This window comes from Phyllostomus hastatus, unplaced genomic scaffold (genome assembly GCF_019186645.2).
Source record: "Phyllostomus hastatus isolate PE091 unplaced genomic scaffold, TTU_PhHast_1.1 phas_contig_36, whole genome shotgun sequence".
NCBI lineage: Eukaryota > Metazoa > Chordata > Mammalia > Chiroptera > Phyllostomidae > Phyllostomus > Phyllostomus hastatus.
In genome coordinates, this window is record NW_025333862.1 from 2,712,899 (window position 1) to 2,729,191 (window position 16,293).

Here is a 16,293-nt window from a genome sequence, read left to right on the forward strand (position 1 = left end):
CAGCCTCAAGAAAAGATGAAATATTGCTATTTGCAACAACATAGACAGATCTTGAGAATATTATGCTAAATGAAGTAAGTCAGTCAGAAAAAGCTAAGAAGCATATGATTTCATTCATATGTGGGATATAAAATTGAAACTCAAACAAACAGACAAGAGTATGGGGGCTACTAGAAGGAAGAGGGGTTGGGGAATAGTAAAGGATTAGGAAGCCAAATATATGGTGATAGAAGGTGATTTGACTTTGGGTGGTAGGCACACAATGCAATATACAGATCATGCATCACAGATTCTACACTTGAAGCCTATATAATCCTATTAATCAATGTCATCCCAATAAATTTAATAAAAATTAATAAAAATAAACATTTGTTGAAATGAATAAATTCTTACTCTTCACTGTGTTCATACTCCTCAAAATCAGGATGCCATTGTGAGAAAACAGGGAATGAGGAAATTTTTATGCCCCTGGGGGTTAGCATAAACACCTAAGGTAAGAAATTGGGTCACTAAATCCAGAAAACCTGGATCACCAAAGCTACATCACCTTGCTGGCCAGCAGTCAATTTTTTAATCATGGTGATACCATCATCACTGTTCACTTACCATTCATGCGCCAGATCTTCACTTGACGGTCATCTGCCCCAGATACAATAAGGGGCATAGTGGGATGGAAGGCAGCCCAGTTTACTCCACGATCATGACCCTGCAGAAAAAAAGAAGCGGTTCTTCTAAAATGGCTTTATGTCCATTACTCAAAGAAAGCCGATGAACCATGCTGGCAGTTGAAGTGTCTCTGATTTGTACTCTTCATATAGTAAGACGATGCTGCTCTAAGATTTGAAATAGAGTTACTATGTCAATCTATCCAATATTATCCCCAAATTCAGCTTCATTTGCATTTGTGATATACTGCCTGGTTTTGTTACTTGTCCATTTAGAAATTTCTCCAACTAACTATAACATCTCAAGAATAACAACCAGCCCTGACCAATATGGCTCCATTGGTTGGGTGTTGTCCCACAGACTAAAGTGCCACTGGTTCAATCCCAGTCAGGCGTATGTCTGGGTTGTGGGCCAGGTCCCCATTTGGATCATGTGCAAGAGGTGGCCAATCAATGTTTCTTTCCCTTTCTCCCTCCTTTCCTCTCTCCCTAAAAATGAGTAAATAAAATCTTAAAAAGAAAAAAAAGGCCAATTTTATAACTTAATGAAGAAGTTCTCAAAGTGTAGTTAGAATATACTTGACTGATCATCCAGATTCTCTTAGGAAATCAAGGTCAAAACTATTTTCATAATAACTCTAAGACATTATTTGCTTCTTCATTTTACTTTCTCATAAGTGTACAGTTTCCTACAGGTTACATGACATATGATGTCATTGCTTTGATAGCTAATGGAATGTGTACTTATACATTTTATATTTTAAAGGTTATTAGCTTTAAAACATTTCAAATATGGTAAAAACTGACAGCTATAACTCACATTAACAAAAACCCTTTGGGGGCAATAAGTTTTAAGAATGTAAAGAGGTTCAGACCACAAAGTTTAAGTACTGCTAATTTTTTAAGCTATATTGTACCCTATTTATATAGTTGTATTCTGTATTGTGACATAATCATAGATAAGGCAGTTTCAAATTAGCATTATTTCTGAGAGATATGTGGTGAAAAGCACATGGGTTTTGGAGTAATCCAAGTTGAAATCTATTTACTAGATACATGTGGACTTTGGGAAATTGCTTAATTTTTCTAAATCTCAATTTTTTAATCTCATTTCAGCAAAATGAGGCTAACAATGTCTCTTTCAATGGATAACTATGAAGATTAAATTAGATATTTTTTAAAAATCTATTTTCTATTAAGATAGAAATGCTTTTGTATTTTTCTACTGTGCTTGCAAATTACTTATTTATGGTTGGTTTCCAATAACTTTGATTAAATCCCCCCTTCTCCCCCTCAATCCCATTCTCCCTCACAATAGGCTTGAGAATGGGCTCTGCTTTGGGATGGTGATGGAGCTTATGACAGCTTACTCCTTCTCTTCTCACCGTTTCTGTAAGATACCATGATTCTCCCTTAGGTAGTATGTAAGTTTCATTTCCGTGGACTCACCCACGATTCTATTTCCAGTGCCTCAAAACAGTGCCTAGCACTTAATTAAGAACTGCATAAATAATTATTGAAAGAATAAACACTTCAATGACATACTGTCACTGTTTCCCTGGAGCTCATAATCAGCTGATGGCTCTAAAGACAAGTACCTCTAGTACATGCTTCACCACTGCATCCGTAGTTCCAAACAGATCAACTCCAGTTATTCCTCTCACATCCGACTCCACTGCACCAGGGGACAAGTTTTTTTTCCTTAGACCTTTGAGGGGGTAAGGAGTGGGATGAAAGATATAAACATGTTACCAAAAAGAGCACCATAACAGAAGCACAGAAAGGTACAGTGATAGACTAATGTTGAAGAAAAGGGAGAAAGAAATTTAGAGACTCCTATCTATTTCTTTCTAGAAATGTTCAAAATCTTGAAGAATGGGTCCATTCACTACATTTTCTTCTGCTCCCTTAACACTTACCAGGCCCACTACTGAGATTTCTCCTTGGAAGACAAGGGCCAAACTTCTAACACAACTAACTTCTTCAACAAATCTCACCTGAAGAGGTAAATATTCAATTTCTACTTTACAACTTTCAACTTCATGAAATCTATAGCAAATTTTGTTTCATCATCTCAAAGAATTTTCAAAGAAAAAGTATTCAAGGAGACCACAGCTCAGTGTTTCTCAAACTGGGAGCTTTTAGGCAACTCATAAGGAAGTTCCAAAAGACATAAGGAAACTAGGCCTATTAAATATAAAAGAGCTATATGGAGAAAGATACTATAAACTATAAACTATGCAAAAAGTGTACTGTCTTCTACTTGACTCTTGGGCAGGGGACAAAATAATTCAATCTGTCATGTCCCATTAAGCTCTTCCTTAAAAGACTGGTAATAGATTTCAATACATATACGTTGTCATTAAAACTTCTGGAGGCTAGTTTCATTTGGAGGAATTAGCCCATAATTTGAAAACAATGGAAAAAAGACACCATGGTAAGAACAGTCTTATTTGCAGCAATAAAAAAGAATGAAATCATGCCATCTTCAACAACATGGATGGACCTAGAGGGTATTGTACTGATTGAAATAACTCAGACAGAAAAAGGCAAGGCAAATGCTGTGTGATTTCACTTAAATGTGAAATCTGAGAAACAAAATAAATGAACGCATAACAGAAACAGACTCATAGGACATTTTGATGGTTGCCAAATGGGAGGGGGTTTAAGAGAGTGGATGGAAAAGGTGAAAGGAGTAAGAGGTACAAATTTGTAGCTACAGAATGGTTATAGGGCCCTGGCTGGTGTGGCTCAGGGGACTGCATGCCAGCCTGCGAACCAAAGGGTCATGGTTTCAATTCCCAGTCAGGGCACATGCCTAAGTTGTGGGCAAGGTCCCCAAGGGGCAGTACTCAAGAGGCAACCACACATTGATGTTTCTCTCCCTCTCTTTCTCCCTCCCTTCCCTCTCCCCCAAAATAAACAAATAAACAAATATTTTTAAAACAAAAAGTTTATGAAAAAATGGTCACGAGGATGTAAAACACAGCACAGAAAATACAGTTAAGAACATTGTAGTAACTATGTATGGCCTCAGATAGGTACTAGATTTACTGGGATGATCACTTAGTAAGTTATGTAAGTGTCTAATGGCTGGGTTGTACACCTGAAACTGTAATTGAAAAGTGAAAAACATTATTAAAAAGAAAAAATAGTTATTTGTATAGGACCCAAATTTATGGCAAAAATTATACTTACCTTAAAAGCTTACTATTTGTGCTCTATATTCAGAACTAAAATAACAACATTACTACCTTACATTTGAAAAAAATTTTGTGGTTTTCAAAGCAGTCTAACATATGTTCTGTGATTTGATCCTGATAATAACCTTTTGAGACAGGCAAGCAAGCATAATTATACCAGTTTATGAATATGGTAATAGAATGGGACTCAATTCCCATCTTTTGATGTAATTTGGGGGGTGGGACGAAGAGAAAAATGAACTATCTGGTATTTGTAAAATAAAAATCAAGTATCTATAATGAGGGAAAAATATAAGCTATCATTGAAAATATAACTTAAATAGTTTTAAGCCTAAATTTTAGCATCTGTAGGAAATACTAACATTTGAGTTTAAAAATAACATTTATTTTCATTGCATTAGAATCATAATCTCTCTTCTATTATAGTGGCATGTAAATATCAGCATTAGAGAAGTAAGTGCTTAAAAGGACACAACAGTTTTAATTATCTTGATTTAGCTAATAGAGAGAAATAAAGCCAACACTTTAAAAAACAAAACACTTGCTGAAAACTTCATAAATACATTATCATAGGGATGCCTCCTCCCACTTATTTCAATGTCCCTTTAATTGGATCTGTCAACATTTTCTGAGTCTGGGGTATGAGGCAGATCCAAAGAAAAATACAGCTGTGAAGAACTACACCTCCAATAAGCTTCAAACAAACACATTAAAAGGGAAAGCTGTAGGACAGAATGGAAGCCTTTGTTGCACTTGCTCATAATGATCCAGGAAAGAGAAAGGGCAAATACAAACAGATGAGGTGACAGGCAGTGAAAAGATACTCAGAGAAGAAATAATTGAGCCTTCAATAAGTCACTCACTAGGACTGAATGACAGATGGAAAATTTCTATAGCAGCTACTCAAATCCACAGGGAGAAGATACTCTCAGAATGGACCTATTTGATGCATACCTCTAAGTGGGGACCAGGTGAACTAGTAAGAAGAGAGGGATGAGAACAGAAGCTGGCAGCAAATTAATACTTTTTTAGTAGTCATTGCAAAGATTAAACCTGAATTGCATGGGTTTGACATGCAAAGGTGTCAGCATATTAAGATAAGTTCAGTTTACTTAGAAGATAAAAAAACAACCTATCTTCTATATATCTATGTCTTGATTGTAAATATTTTTTTGCCAGGCTAACAGAAAAGATTCAGGTTAAGCTAAGCCCCATGGGGTTCAATTCTCATGGGAGAGGTATCAACAAGACAGGGTTCCCTTTAAAGATCTGTTTTGTTTTGTTTTGTTTTAATCTTTAGAGGGCAAGAGAAGGAGGGAGGGAGCCAAATATCAATGTGCGGTTGCCTCTTGTGCATCCCCCACTGGGAACTGGCCCACAACCCAGGCATGTGCCCTGACTGGGCATGTGCCCTTTGGTTCGCAGGCCTGCGCTCAATCCACTGAGCTACAGTAGTCAGGGCTAAAGATGTTTTCTTATTGCTTATCTGGTTCAGAGTGCTCCCTTTCAGACACTCAAAAAAAATCAGAATTTTGAACAATTCTCTAAAAGTGAAGGTATTCATTTTCTGACCCAGAACCAATGTTTCCTCTCCTGGAAATATTAGCTCTGGTCCCTAATAGATCTGAAAGCTAATTCCTCTTCCTGTGGTCAGACTTACTGGAACTCAGGCAAAAATAACTGCTAAAAAAAGTATTTTATTTCTAGAAAAGGAAAGAAAAATGTAAAAGTCTAACCCAAAAGCTCCTTCCATTTGGTTAATACCAAAGCATCTCCTTCTACTCTGGGTCAGGGATTTTGGAAATCAGGACAGTTTTGAGTAGAGAAAAACACTTAGAAATGGTAAAGAGAGCATTAATATCAGTACAGCAGTTAGCACAAATTTTTCAATATCAGACTGCGATGTTATTACATAGTAATCCGTGCACTTCACACCTTCAAGAGCAAATATAAACCCCAACTGAGGTCACACACTTTCTTCTCTTCTCTAATAAGGACCTTAATACTGATGCAAAAATGTTCTCCTGCCTACAAAAGAGAAAAGAATTTCTTGCCTTGAGCATTTCCTGATCACTAATGAGAATCCATCTACCTAGCTGCCCCAGTGCATTAGTTAAGCCACAGGGAAACTGCTGTGCTAGTAACAGGGAGCATAAACTCTGAGAGTTAGAGCACTGTAAGGCTCTTCTCAACCCAGTGCACTAGCAAAGAATTAAGCCCTGATGGCCAAAACATCAATTTATGCACATAACAAATTAACTTCTTTATGATCTAGAATGATATTAGTTGAACATTGTTCTTAGAAGAACTGAGAAAATAGTCACTCAAAGCATTTCTGTAACTTTAATTCTCTCACAGAACCCCAGATGGGAAAGGCTATTTTAAATATTGTAACTACCCCTGACCAGATGGAACAGCATATGCCAGGATCTATGCCCTGAGACAGAGAGGGTGTTTTGAATGTGCACGTAGTGAAAATCCATGAAAAGCCACAGCTAGGTCCTGGGAGAGTGAAAAATAAGCTCCCTAGTACTAGGAGTAAAGAAAGGGCACAGGCTTGCAGTGTCTGTGCCTAACTCCTCCTGCTGGCATGGCTGGTCAACATCTGAGTGTACTGCAAAACACCTACCAGCCTGATGAAAAAGTGCAATGGCAAATGCCCTAGCTGAAGAGGGTCCAACTATCTCCAGTACAATCTTGTTTATACCACTCCCTTCTAATTTGGAACCCATGATCTAGAGGTCTACTCTCCAACTGTCCTTATCTTCCCTTGGGCTTTCTGTGCTACAAGAATCTTAAAAAATACCTATCACAACATCCAAATGCTGCACTCAGGGATTCAAATTTTCAACTTGCTGTTTAAATTGGCTTGTTGGAACAGCAACTACCATATTGTCCAACCCACCAAGCCACAAAAGAGTTGAGAAAAGTTATCACCTTGGCTATACAATATAGAAGGGTGACTCCTTTGTTACCAAAAAAGAACCAAGTAAGACCTATGAGGGGGCCTTCCTTTTACAGAATGAAAACACTGTTTTGTAGTCTGTGGACCTTTCAGAGAACCTGATTTCCAAGAATTTCTAAGGCAACAAACAAATAGAGATAATACAGAAAATGATAAGTAAATTGAACTGGGCAGAGAACCACAGCATTTAGAGTTTCATTTCCGTATACTGACTTCCAGCAAAGCACTTCCATTTCTCCATGATATGGATCTCATAGCTACAGTCCTTTCTCTGAATTTAAATTTTCTAGTTAGCAACTTGTCATGTCTTCTCCATACAGCACTAAACATTTAAATACTGTCACAAAATCAAGATACACAAACTATGAAAGGAGAGATTATCCCAACTATCCAAAATCTATACGTTATTTTAACTTCTGGTCCTAGAAGCCTGTTCTAATATTAAAAGGCATTCTGGACATAGCACCCCCTATCCCACTTTCCCACACTCCTTACACTAGAAGAAATACAAAAGACTTTCCTTATTTCTGAATAAAGTCACAGGATCCAAGAGTTCTGCTTCCCTGTACTAATTTATTCCCCAAATTTGATTCTGTCATAGATTTTTAAAAAAATTTTAGTGTAAAGCTTGATTCTTAATCAGATTCTGCCAACGGTATATAGATTTGAACTAAAACTGATCTAACTAAAAAGTTCAACTTTCTCCAAATTAATTTCCTAGAGCAACCACTTTTCTTAGGAAATACCTCTAACATGAAGAACCATCAAAGGAGATTTAATATCCTCAGAAAAAAAGATGCTACTATATGAGAGGAGAATATTCTAAATTTTCCTGTTTCAAGTTAACTACCTTCACTATTTAAGCAATTGCGGTTTTGTGCCATACATGACTAGGTTTTCCCCTGAACTTGGGCAGCTCACCAGAAATGTCCCAAACTCGCACAGTCTGGTCCAGGCTGGCTGATACAACCAGGTCTTCGGAGGGGTGGAACTGAGCACACATTACATAATGGTTGTGCCCTGTTAAAACACTGCAGAAGAAAAAAAGAAAGACAATACCAAATTAGAGGCAGGAATCACCAGACTACTACACACTAAACACCTCTCCATAGTCAACAGATGGAAATCCAATCATACTTTTTTTGAGATAAAGACAAGTCATCCTAACAATTTGAAACTAATAATAAACAAGGTCATCTGTTTTAACAACAGCTCTCCTTACCTCTAATGCTCTAGTACTTAATATTATTGATTTCAGGAGAACTGAAATGGCACAGCTCTCTTCTTAAAAGACACCTTAAACTATCAAAATAAATGGAATCTTAGTAATTCTTACTGAAAACTATCTTTTAAATTTTAATGGAATATCCCTTTTAAGGGGCATCATTTTAAACAGTCCTTACATCTTCATGGAAAGCTCAAGGCCAAATACAAAGCAAGACAAAGGTCTAGACTCTGACTCAGGTTTCATAAGAACAGAACCGAAAACTAGCTAAAAGTTTTGTTCTAAAAGCCTAACTATATGACCTCCCTTCTCTGATAAATCAGAAAATCCAGATTCATATATTACTTATAAGATTACTTCTATATTTATCATTTTGTATGTAAAATCATCTTACAAATACAATCAGTAATTAATCATCAGACACTGTCCATTAGGGGAGAGAGATGATTATTCTGAAGAGAATAATCATATTCTCTTGATTATGATTATAAGGAAGAATGAAGACACTTTTTGAGCCCTCTGTTTCTTGCTTTACCAGACACAGGTTCTAGACTGCCAGTTCCACACTCGGATGGTCTGATCATCTGAGGCACTCAGAATCCAAGGATATTCCTGAAAAATATTCCAAATAAAGGGTTTGAACACTAAACAAATGTGTTCTTTCAGGCTCCTGTAACCACTTCTCTCTTTGGAGGGAAAATTCCATTGTCTAACATCTCAGCTATATTAACAAATGGAATGCTTCTTCTGATTTAATTCAATATAACCCTCAGTGCTTTCTTTTATACAATGAAACAAAACAGGAAGGTTAACACCACAGGGATCCTAGAAAAGTCACTCCAATAACATGATTCTGTAATCAATGTATGGTTTCTTGAGGAACAAGAAGATGATTCCTACAGGGAAACTGAAGAATGCTCTATAATCGGAGGCACTGTGACTACTTACATGATGAAAAAATGTGGTACGTATGTAGTCTAAGTGCCCTAGTAATGTGAAAAGACAGCGCCGAAGCTTGTAATTCCAAACCTGCAAAGAGAGAAATACAGCTAAGGAATAGGACCTGAGAGTTTTGAGCCTCTAAGTTTGGATTTATATTTGAGCATTTCTAAGTAGGTGGTAACACTGACAAGGAGTCTTGTTTAAAGTTGGAGGGGAAAAGACCAAATAACCTGTGGGGAAGGAAAAAAGGCAGGGCTAGGGAAAATGGAAAGCTAAAATTATGGAAAGGTTTTTCCTTTCTTTGGGGAGAAACCATTTCTAATAACTTGAGACAAGATGCTTATTCAAGCTTAACTTGAAGCTCTGCTTTCTACTGTATAATTGTTCTCAGCTTTAATACAGATCCCTTAAGTGCTTTACTAATCATTTTAGCTCAGGGTAAAAAGAAAAGTAGGACAAACAATATAACTCCAAAGGAAACAATAATGTAACATATGGCATCATCTTCTCTTAGAGTCTTAACTTGGTGGCAAATGATAGCAAAACATTCATGACCTATATTCATCTACCATGCAAACAGACTTTAACTTATTCCTTCAGAAAATAGCACATTGCTCAGTTAGGCTAAGCAAAGCAGAGAAACATCATATTCAGATATAAAGTTGACTTTACTACCAAAGTACCAAGCATCAATGGGCACAAGGGAAGAAGATACTAAAATCGGGACAATAACTGTAAGATAGCTCATGCTACCCACATAGAAGCCCCCCCAAAAGTACAAAAATGAGAGGTCAGATGCTTTTTCTTTTTTAACATTTAATACTTATTTATAATCTCTTCTTGGCCAGCTTGTGACTATTCTTTCTTTCAGTTTAAAATTTTAAAAAAATGTTTTTTATTACAAAATTCAAACAACCCAAAAGTAAGATTGTGCTAACAAGAATATACAGTCCCTAAAGGCAGGGTCCTTGTCCATCATGCTCAACACTATACTTCAAGCACATAAAACAATAGCTAATACTTACTAGGTGCTCAATGTGTAGAACTGAGAAAAGATAAGTAACATGAAAAGTGAAAGTATCCCAAGACCTTCACCTTCATCTATGTATGCAGAGTTGGAGTTTCACACAAATATTTAGGTCATACCACAAATACTATTCTGTAACTAGACTTTTTTCCATTACAGAGTTCAATGTTTTAAACTTTCATATTTTTAGCTTCAAACTGCCTTAGTTCCTTTATAGCTCTTTATCAAACTCCAGAACTCTGAATCCCTAAAGACCTACAGGGTATGTAGGCTCTGACCATTTGCTGGGCTTCTATCTTACTCTTTGTAAATCTGGATATAGCAAACAATATAGTGATCCAAAAACATGACGTTTTTAGATAATCCCCCTTTTATCAGAGAAATATAAATTAAAGCTACAGTATGATAGCACTATATACCTACTAGCTAGGCTAAGACAAATTCATTTCATAACTGTTTTGAGACATAATTCAAATCCCATATGATCCATCCATTTAAAGTATAGAATTACAGTTTACTACATTCATAATTATGCACCATCACCACAATCAATGTTAAGAACAGTCTAGCCCCCCTCCACCAAAAAAAACTATACTCATTAGCAGTCACTCCCCATTTTTTCCCTAACCAATACCCCCACTAACCATAGACAACCACTAATCTACTTTCTGTCTTATAAGTTTGCCTATTTTGGACATTTCACATAAGTGGGAGATAACTCCTTTTAAGAAAATATTGTTTTGGAAAAACTTTTTGTGGAAGTAACCAGAGCAAATTTTGCTTAAAAAAAAAAAAAAAAGGTTCAAAGTCTCTGACTCCAGCTCATGCCTTTTTGTCAGTCAACCTTCTTCAAAGAATTGCCTGTATTCTTCTCTGCTTAGAAGCAGAAAAGACTTAGAAGAAGACTTAGAAGACTTAGAAGAATACTGCTTCTAAGTGCTACTAAGATCACTTATGTGCCCTGCTAAATAAGCAATCCAAAGGTTACTTGGTCTTTACCTTATTCTGACCACTTTCTCCTTCAAAAAAATTCTGTCCTTCCTTGGTATCCAAGAGTGCTCTGCTTCTCCCTCTTAAATCATCTCCAATCTCTCAAATCATTCTATACTAACTTTACTTCCTCTATCTTTTAAATGTGTTTGTTTTCTCATTCGATATAATCCCTGAGTGGTATGTTCTATTTCTGTTTTGGTTCCCTCTTTCATGATGACAACTCCCCAAAATATCTCCAGTGCAGACATATCTCCACTACACTGTCCTTTAGGTACCTCAAACACATCAGAGCCAAGATAGTATTTATTACACATCTGTGTCCTCCCCTTCCACCATGAGAGCACACGATGAGAAGTTAGCCATCTGCTACCCAGATGAGGACCTTTCAGACCCCAACCATGCTGACATCCTGATCTTAAACCTCCAGCATCCAGAACTTTGAGAAATGAATTTCTGCTGTTTATAAGCTACCCAGTGTGTGGTACTTTGTGATAGTGGCTCAAACAGACTAAGATACCATCCTCTTCCACTTCAGAAAAGTGTCCTTTCTCTTATTTTTCCTTTTCTAGTTAATGGTACCCCTTTTACCCAATGACCCAAACAGAAGCCTGAGACAAATAGAGTAATCTCATTTAGTTTCCCTTACATCCCTCTAACATCCATGTAACAGACTTGTTAATTTCCTCGAGTGTTTACATTGATCATTCTCCATTTGGAACGCTACTGCCTAAGCCCAGGCTTTGTTCATCTCTCACACAGACTCCTAACTAGTATCTCTGCTTCCAGTCTTGCCCAATTTACCCAATATTTTCTTTATACTATCACCAAATAATCTTTTTAAAAAATGTGTCATTCCTCTATTTAAGCACTTTTAATGGCTACTTGTTATCTGTATAACATCCAAACTGCTGAGTGCTGCAAACTCCATGATCACTTCACATTAAAGTGCTAAGATCACTCCTTTCTCTCACCTTTTCTCCAGATTTTATCCACACAAAACTACTTATAAGTTTCTCAAATGTATCCAACTATGTCATGACTTTTTTGTCTTTGTACATGAATTGCCCTTCCATATTTCACTTTTGTTCTCTATTGTATTACTCACTAAACTGTACAGCTATTATTTGGGTATATATTTATTGCTTCTATTAGAATAAAAGTTCCTTAAGACCAGAGATCATTTCTTATTTATTTTTGAATTCCCAAAAAAATAAAGCAATGTATGGTACACAGTAAGCATTCAATAAATGTTGCTGAATAAGTGCTCTGTATATTGTTGTCAAAAGCATGAGCTCTATATGAGTAAAATGTACTACTGCTTTTTTAGTCCCTTTCACAATTCCCAAACCCCACATTCTCTATCCTTTACTCCCAGTAATGACAGACTCTCTATACCTTAATCTTATAGTCATCTCCTCCAGAGACAAACAATGGCTGCTGCTTATGGAAGTCAATGCCTCGGACTGGACCTGAAGAAGAAGGCAGGCAATATATGTCAAAAAGAGCTACATTTCCTAATCTCCAAGGTGATTCTTATTCAGGACTTTTCAGTTCTATCCCCTCCACATTTTTTAATCCTAAAAGAATTAATGTCAAACAAGGCTTAAGCTATTCCAGAATAAAACATATACTTACATCTTTAATTTCCGTCTAGAAACTATTATCTTACCATCGTGTTCATCAAACTTGTCGATAAGGGTGCACATCCGATAGTCCCATAACTGGATGACCCCATTATGTAAACTGGTCAGGATCCAGGGTCTTTTGGGGTGAAAACTGAGCCCTGTGGGGTGGGAGGACAGAGAATGATCCAGTGAGCTAAGTAAGCCCCACAACATTACCTTCTGACAATTCTGGTAAGAAGGAACAGCCTAGGTTAATTCTAGGTTCATTTATTCATTCACTGGATGCTAGACTTTGAGAATTTATGTTCTGAGGTGCTGGATTTTTGTTATATTCCTTTAAATATTGTTGGGCTGTTTTAGGATGCAGTTAAGTTACTTGGAATCAGTTGATCCTTTTGAGTCTAGCTTTTAAGCTTTGTTAGGGTGGGTCCACAGCAGCCTTTAGTGTAGGTCTAATTTGGCATTAGTGTCGAGGCAATACCCTTCTGAGGTCTCTGTATGATGCCATGTATTAAGGAGGTTTTTCCATCCTGGCTAGCAGGAACACTATTCCCAGCCCTGTATGAGCTTCAGGAAGTAGTCTGCCCTCTTTTCTCCAGCAGTTCCATTCCGGTCTTTGGGTCCTTTCCTCACATGAATTAGTACTCAAAGGCCTGACAGGATTCCCTGCAGAACTCCGGTTTTCTCTGAGCACCTCCCTATTCTCTGGTATTCTGCCAAGCCAATTCTAGCTGTCTTGGCTTCCCTGAACTCTAAACTCTATCCTCCTCAGTGAGATCCCAAAGCTCTACTCCCCTCCCTCTACTGCAACCTGAAAACTCTCTCCAGGTAGTAAGCTAAAAACAATCATAGGACTCATCTTGTTTATTTCCCTTCTCTCAAGAATGACTTTTCTGCAGTGACTGCCATTCAATGTCTGAAATCCTTTGTTTTATACATTTTATTCAGTTGTGCAGCTATTTAAGGTGGGAAGATAAATCTGGTCTCTATTACTCCATCATGACTGGAAATGGAAGTTGGAGGAAGTACCATACTTGCTGCGTATAATGCACACTTTTTTGCCCAAGTTTTTGAGAGAAAGATAAAGATGCACATTATACATGGGTAGAACTGATTCTGTATCTATATAAATGTTTTTAATTCTTTCACTTATGTGTATGCATTAAAAGTGTAACTCTAGAAAGCAGTAACGTTATCTGTATGCAAAATAATACCCTGGAATACAGTAATCGGTCATATTATTTGTCACATAAAATTTCTTGTACCATATGTTCAAAAATAAATGCTAAAATTCCTTTATAATATAAAAAACAAGTCTTTAAATATAGAGAAATTAAAAAATTGAATTAAAAAAAGTAAAACAAGATGTTTTTCTTCAAAGGTTGGGCCAAAAACGTGGGTGTGCATTATACACAGAAGCACATTATACATGACAAAATACAGTAACAACTGCTAACAGTTTGGAGTGTGTCCTTTCAAATTTTTCATGTAGATCATATTACTTTATGAAAATGGAGATAACAATGTTTTCCTGCAAACTTATTTTATTATTTAACTATGTATCACGGATCTTACTACATCTGAGTACTACATATGAACAAAACCTCACTTTTTTAGCAACTACAACATACAAATGCACCATCTTAAAATTACTCTAACGATGGGCATTAAAGCTCTTCCCTCTAACTCTTGTCTATCAGAAAACAGTGCAAAATTGAGATACTTCTACATACACGACCTATTTGCATTATTACTGCCTTAGGCTAAAGATTTGGAAGTGGGGCTGCTCAGAACAGGGTATGTGCATTTAATGTTTTGGCAGATACTATGTGACTGTAAAATAAGTGTATAAATATACAGACATTTTGTAAAGGTACCAATTTTGCACATGTTGGCCAATATGAGATATAATCAGTTACTTGTTTTGTTTGTTTGACTAATCTAAGGCCAAGAAAATAAAGGCATTCTCACTTTCTTTTTCGCTTTTACATTTCTTTCATTACTAGTGACGTGTATAATATTTTTATTTTTTAAACTTCATCAAGATTTAATTTTCTCTCTCTTTTTAAAATTAGTTTACATTCAACATTATTCCGTATTAGTTGCAGGTATACAGCAAGGTATATAATATTTTCACATATTTATTGAACATTTCTTGTTTTAAGTTGTGTATTTTTCCATTAGCTTGTTCCCTTTTTAACTTTATGATACAGAGGAGCACTTATTAATGGATATTAACTCTCAAATATTCTAAAATCTTTTTTCCCTCACTTTCCTTCCCTACTGTCCAATAAAAAAAATATGGGCAGAAAAGAAAATACAAGGATTATAAAGATCCATTTCAACCATCCAAGAATTCTTAATGGTACTCATCATGATCACATTCCCAAAATAGTTAGAAACTGTTCAGAATTTATTCTCACATTAAAAAACAGCCTCTAGTTTCTGAGCCTGAGTTTGTGCCAGGCACTGTAGTAAGTATTTCTCATACACTTTCTCATTTTAATAGAGTGTTAATTATACACGTTTTACAGATGAGGAAATAGAGACTTAGAAATGTTAAGTGGCCCAAGGTCATACTCCTTGGTAATGGATTCTTTGGCATTCCAAAGCAAGCCCACTGACTCCAAAGGCCAAGTTCCTAACCATTTCACAATGTTGCATCTTACTAAATATTAAAGATACATATCTTTCCCAATTTCAGAATACCCTACTCTTCTGCCTTTTCCACTGTAACATTCTAAGACACTACTGCTACAGTTTCAGCCATCTGCTCTCCACCACAACCACTGATACTCAAGCTCTGAGGTTGCCATATTTAGGAAATAAAGATGCCCAGTTAAATTTGAATTTCAGGTAAACTACGAGCAATACCAAAAAAATTACTCACTGTTTATCTGAAATTCAAATACAACTAGGCGTCCAAGCAACCTTATCAGGCTCAGACTTGACTGGGGTTACAGGCCTCTATGTCCCGTTTCCAGGTAGGAAATAAAGGCCATTAGAGGCACTCAACGTTGATCTGGTGCAGCCAGGAACTCCTTAAGTGAGGCAGGCACTGCTCATCACCGAAAAAGCTACTGACTTGGGTAAGAAATGGCAGAGGTTGAGACTCAGTCCCCTGGGACACTCCCTACAACACGGTCATCAAAAGACAACACAGGGCCTTGGGAGCTGAACACACAGCATAGGTGAGAAGGGGAACGGAAAGAATAGAGAACGGGCCTAAAGGATTTCCTGAGGTGTGAGAACCACTACAGGTATATCAAACAGCAAGAACATGCTAAAGAAGAGTCGGCTAGAGAACACCCTGCCAGGGTCCAACCTCTCTCCCGCCCACCTTCCTCGGGGTTCGTACCGGGGGCCGATTCGGCCCATACTTCTACCCTCTTCTTCCCCCGTGACAGCGCCGCCCCTGACATCCAGCCCCCGTGTCCTGTGCTCCCCATTTTGTACTGCACTACCTTTGACTCGTGCGCTCTTAGTCTCGAATTTGGTTAGCATCCTTCAGGCCTGCAGCTCCGAGGTTCTAATCCGAGCCCCAGCCACTCGCTTACGCCCTCCAGTTGCCTCCACGTCAGCGGCCTTCAGCCACGGTTCCCGGAAGCTCCTCCCGCAAGAACTTCCGGTCCCTGGAGCTCCGGGCAA

General features: G+C 37.3%; 1 protein-coding gene across 1 annotated transcript in view; it reads right to left on the reverse strand.

Annotated features, from left to right (window-relative positions):
• COPA (COPI coat complex subunit alpha) overlaps positions 1-16,247 on the reverse strand; it is a 66,690-nt gene extending 50,443 nt beyond the window's left edge. The window contains exons 1-8 of the mRNA XM_045841616.1: positions 16,110-16,247; positions 12,690-12,803; positions 12,416-12,489; positions 9,007-9,087; positions 8,594-8,670; positions 7,755-7,864; positions 2,264-2,373; positions 607-706 (exon numbers count right to left, since the gene is read on the reverse strand). Of these exons, the coding sequence (XP_045697572.1) occupies positions 607-706; positions 2,264-2,373; positions 7,755-7,864; positions 8,594-8,670; positions 9,007-9,087; positions 12,416-12,489; positions 12,690-12,803; positions 16,110-16,149 (706 nt within the window). The 5' untranslated portion in view covers positions 16,150-16,247. The remainder of the gene's footprint in view (positions 1-606; positions 707-2,263; positions 2,374-7,754; positions 7,865-8,593; positions 8,671-9,006; positions 9,088-12,415; positions 12,490-12,689; positions 12,804-16,109) is intronic.
• Positions 16,248-16,293: the final 46 nt, after the last annotated feature.